We start from the raw sequence: 5,000 nt of genomic DNA, 5'->3' as shown, positions 1-5,000 counted from the left end.
TGTTTATCACTTTATATTACCACATTGTTTCTCATTAGCATTTGAGTAGATTTTTTTTGTTTGTTTTCTCTAATTTGGGGCTATATCCTTTTCATAACTATAATATAAACCACTAGCTGATGAATAACTGTTTCTAAAGATATACATTATTTTCAGATCCAGTCAATTATATATATTCTTAATTTTTTGCTGTACGGAGTGATAAAAGTGACGAAGAAAACCAAAAATTAATGAAATGCCACTTATTACACTACATAAGTAAGTTATTAGGAAAGTGACTGCATTGTCTGGCATGTGAAAACACACACACACACACACACACACACACACACACACACACACACACACACACACACACACACACACACACACACATAATAATGTTGATGTGGTCTCAGTCTTACCCAAAGATCGGTCTATGAGCTCTGAGTTCGCTCTGTAATGGGGAAGACTGGCTGGGTGAGCAGCAGGTGACCGAGGAGGTGAATCACACACACACACACACACACACACACACACACACACACACACACACACACACACACACACACACACACACACACACACACACACACACACACACACACACACACACACACACACACACACACAAACAAACAAACAAACAAACAAACAAGCCCTATTTTTTTTTAATCGAAATTATACTTCCTACCATTTCCCTTCATTATTTTATCTTTTTCACCGTTCTCTCTCCTGCAGGACCGTATCATGGTTGCCCTCACTGCCATGCTGGTGCTGGCCGCCTTCTTCACCCAGACCAGCAACACCATCCCCAAGACCGCCTACCTCAAGCTGATTGACGTGTGGTACCTGGTGCTCATCTGTCAGGTGTTCGCCATCATTGTGTCGTTGGTCTATGTGGAAAACCTTCGCCTCAGATATAAGCTCAATACGGTGGAAATTTCGATCTTACGGCCATTTGAGTCAAAGAATCTTCACTTTCATAAGGCAAACAGATTCTGTAAAGTCTTTTTCCCCGTCATTACTGCTGCGATTTTAATAACTTTTCTCATTGCTGGTACAGTTCCTTAGAGTCACATACGTGAAGCGTCTGTATAAAAAAAAAGTATACATTTTAATCTGAGGTAGGCCTTCATCTACATGAAGCAGGAATATACAGTTAAATTCATGTCTTCATTTGTCTTTTTATCAGAGGCAACATACGTACTTAAATTTTCATTCTCACCTGCCAACAGAGATGGTGTTACAAACTTTCTACAAGAAAATAAGAAAATGTGATATTTTTATCTACAACACATCATGATAATTAATATGATTGAATTCGATAAATTACAAAAATAGTCGTTTATACTATTACGGCGTAATATTCATTATAATACTACTAAGGAATATTTACTTATGAAAGTCGTTTGAGTGTTGCTTTTTGTACAAAAAGATGCGGGATTTTGAGATGACAAAACACTGAATGAGAAAAGGAGCTTCTATCGAATGGTCGTTGTAAAGTGTACTCTCCTACATAGCAAGGTGAGAATCCCTTGGTGAGAGGTACTAAGGATATCACAAAGTCTCACATTCTTTACTTAAAAGAAGATGGCCCATAAGACTGAGAGCTCCACTCTTTTAGGAAGAAAAACAAAATTATGGAGACTAAAAATCAAATCGTCATACACAAAACAGTTCCCAACAACTTAAGATTCACGTATTGTCATTCTCATCCACAAATCGGTATAACCTTCTCCTTAAAATATTTACTGGTCATGCACTTCACCTCGTTCTTAAAAAGTTCATTCCACTATGAAAGCTTTAAGTCACCCGTCACATGTTCAGGTAACATGGTGACGGTATTTTTCAAGTTCGGCAACGGAGTGTGAGGCCAGGTCGCTTCCCCTCCCGCAGCGAGTAAAATAGAAGACATTATGCAGAATTAATACTATTATCACCTCGCGTCCAGTCCCTCGGCTAAAATATAGCTCTAAAGTAACTTTTATACCTAATCATTTTTCCTATACAAAACTAGTTGTTGCTTTTACCATCACCTACTGAAAGATAGATTATAAATACAAACGAAACACAAGAAAATAAAAAGGAGATAAGATGTAGTCCACACTCATCTTCAGTGATATCATGACTGGCTAGAGCAGCTCTGTACTTATTTCAGTGATCGTTTTTTATTATATTTCTTGTATAGTCAAGGCTAAGTAATATTTATATAAATAAATAAATAAACAAATAAATAAATAAATAAATAATAAAGAAGAAATATATATATATATATATATATATATATATATATATATATATATATATATATATATATATATATATATATATATATATATATATATATATATATATATATATATATATATATATATATATATATATATATATATATATATATATATATATATATATATATATATATATATATATATATATATATATATATATATATATATAATTGCTTTTACTCTTTCATACTGCCTCATTTTGAATATTGTCACTCTGTGTGGATCTCTGCAGCAGAGTCTCACTTAAAGCTTTTAGATAGAGCATTCAACCAGATTAAATTTCTTCTTCCTAATCTTGAGATTAATCTTCGGCATCGTCGTTTGGTTGGATCATTGTCCTATTTCTTCAAAATCATGTCTAATTCCAACCACCCGTTGCATTGTCATTTGCCTGCCCCTTCACTACCAGCACGTGCTACAAGACAATCCTTGATCATGAATGACCGTTCCTTGTCTGTGAATCGATGTAATACTTCACAATTTTCCCGGTGTTTTATCCCAGTATCTGCTAGACTCTGGAATACAATTCCCAACGAGATTGTTAATTCTAGTAACATTGAAGCATTTAAAAAACGTGTGAATACCTTTCTTCTCTCTGAACTCACTACCTCTTAGATCTCTACCAATCTTCCTATTCTGTTGTTCATTCCTGTTACTTCCTTTCACTTATCGGTGAGGTGCCGCCCACTGGGCCTTTGGGTTTATGCAGTTATGCTTTCCAGTGGGTCGCCTTCATTGACCTCATAATAATAATAATAATAATAATAATATATATATATATATATATATATATATATATATATATATATATATATATATATATATATATATATATATATATAGTCATTCTAAGTCATATTCTATCTCAATAAAATAAGAAAGTTACTGGATTTTTTTAAATACACACACACAAAAAAAAAAAAAAAAAACACTCCCGTGTTAACATCTGTTTATGCATCAACCATTTTTTAATACTTCATGACATACCTTTCATGCTTACACACACAATATCTATGTACTGATTTACATGTTTATCCTTGAAGTTTTCAATGATTTTTGTAACACTAAAACTAACATAACAGCGTCACCTTATCAATAGTGACACAAACTAAAGTATGTAGGAAAGTAACTTGTTCACAGACACGCATCTTCAATTCATTAAAGTAGTGGGTGAGGACAACAAAACTGTTGGTGCCACTTTATCCTTGAAAATACTGTGCAGCGGCATTGAGTAAGAGGGAGTGCGAGTAGCAATATAATCACATAACCCCTAGTGACCACTGCTCTTGCTACCTCATTGCACTAAATTTTCCCGCGCACTCTCACCCTTATCCCATATATTCTATTAAAACAACAATTAACCAGTGCTTTTATTCATTCATCCTCTTCACCTTCAAAAAATCAGACACTTTTATCTTCCATTGATATTCTACCTTTTTAAACTAACTCTTTCATTATGACCCCAACAAACCTCAGAAATTAACATATTCCTTTCACTTTATATCAAACTGTATATAAGTAGCACGTTTCTTTTCTTCATCATTCCATCACTTTGATTCTCCTGTTAGAAATATACGAGTTATCAGTATTGTGTGCCAACGAAAATCTTCAGTGCCCCCTAAAAACATAAAGTAGTTTGAATTCTGAAGGAACACTAATGAAAAAAATAAGAGTTACTTCATTGTTATGTGTTGTTATTACATGAGAGAAAAAAATATCCATGAAATCTAACATCAACACAGGCAGTTCGACATATCTCATGCTCTTCAAGAATCACCATCAAAGAAATAAATGTATATATATATATATATATATATATATATATATATATATATATATATATATATATATATATATATATATATATATATATATATATATATATATATATATATATATATATATATATATATATATATATATATATATATATATATATATATATATATATATATATATATATCTCTCTCTCTCTCTCTCTCTCTCTCTTCGAAAAACTTTGTATCATCATCTATTATAATAATCCACACGTATCGTCGCACATATTTCAGGCTCTCCTTTAAGCAGCAACAACAACAACAAAAAAATCGCTCTGTGGTAATGGAACCTAATTTACTCAGCGTCGTTGAGGTTTCTCTCTTTTGTTTGGTGTCCTGTGGTGACTGCGCAGTGAGAAAATGACTCGACCTCCTATACTCATTTTCTCCTACCCACACCAAACAAGATCTCCAGCTAGCTAAAGGTATTATACGTTGATGCGTAATTTGAAACAAGTCAATCAATTTAATTAATCCTGCACTACAGTTCACTAACAAATAATAAAAGAATACTTGGAACTTTTGAGGCAGAAAAAAAAAGCTTCGTTTCTTCGTAATCAAGAACGTGGGAGATAGTGAAAAGGAAGCACTGCAAGCAACACGAGCCATTACCCAAATGAATCCACTGTACATGAGCTACGTACGAATACGAAAAAAAAATAAAAAAAATCTGTCTCCAAAACGAAGACAGAGAAAAAAGAAAGATGTAGATAAACTGAGCACAAAAACTTCAAGGAATGTGTGTTGTCAATTCAACAGCACTCCAAAGGAAACCTTTTTTGATACAATGATAATTTTTTAAACCATATTTTTCACATTAAGTTTATAAACATTATGCGAAAACCAGTCAATATAATAGTCAAAGACTTCATTACAGCAACTCGAAAAAAATCTAGTCATTCAAAATATA

The 5,000-nt window shown here is 32.9% G+C and overlaps 1 protein-coding gene across 1 annotated transcript in view; it reads left to right on the top strand.

The window, feature by feature from the left end:
• Window positions 1-5,000, top strand: part of LOC123517989 (ligand-gated ion channel 50-like) — a 12,002-nt gene that overhangs the window by 3,206 nt on the left and 3,796 nt on the right. Inside the window, exon 2 of the mRNA XM_045278491.1 lies at window positions 721-915. Within this exon, the coding sequence (XP_045134426.1) occupies window positions 721-915 (195 nt within the window). The remainder of the gene's footprint in view (window positions 1-720; window positions 916-5,000) is intronic.

This window comes from Portunus trituberculatus, chromosome 43 (assembly GCF_017591435.1).
Source record: "Portunus trituberculatus isolate SZX2019 chromosome 43, ASM1759143v1, whole genome shotgun sequence".
NCBI classification, from domain to species: Eukaryota; Metazoa; Arthropoda; class Malacostraca; order Decapoda; family Portunidae; genus Portunus; species Portunus trituberculatus.
The sequence above is the reverse complement of the archived record's forward strand: the minus strand, read 5'-3'. Positions and strand labels throughout refer to the sequence as shown.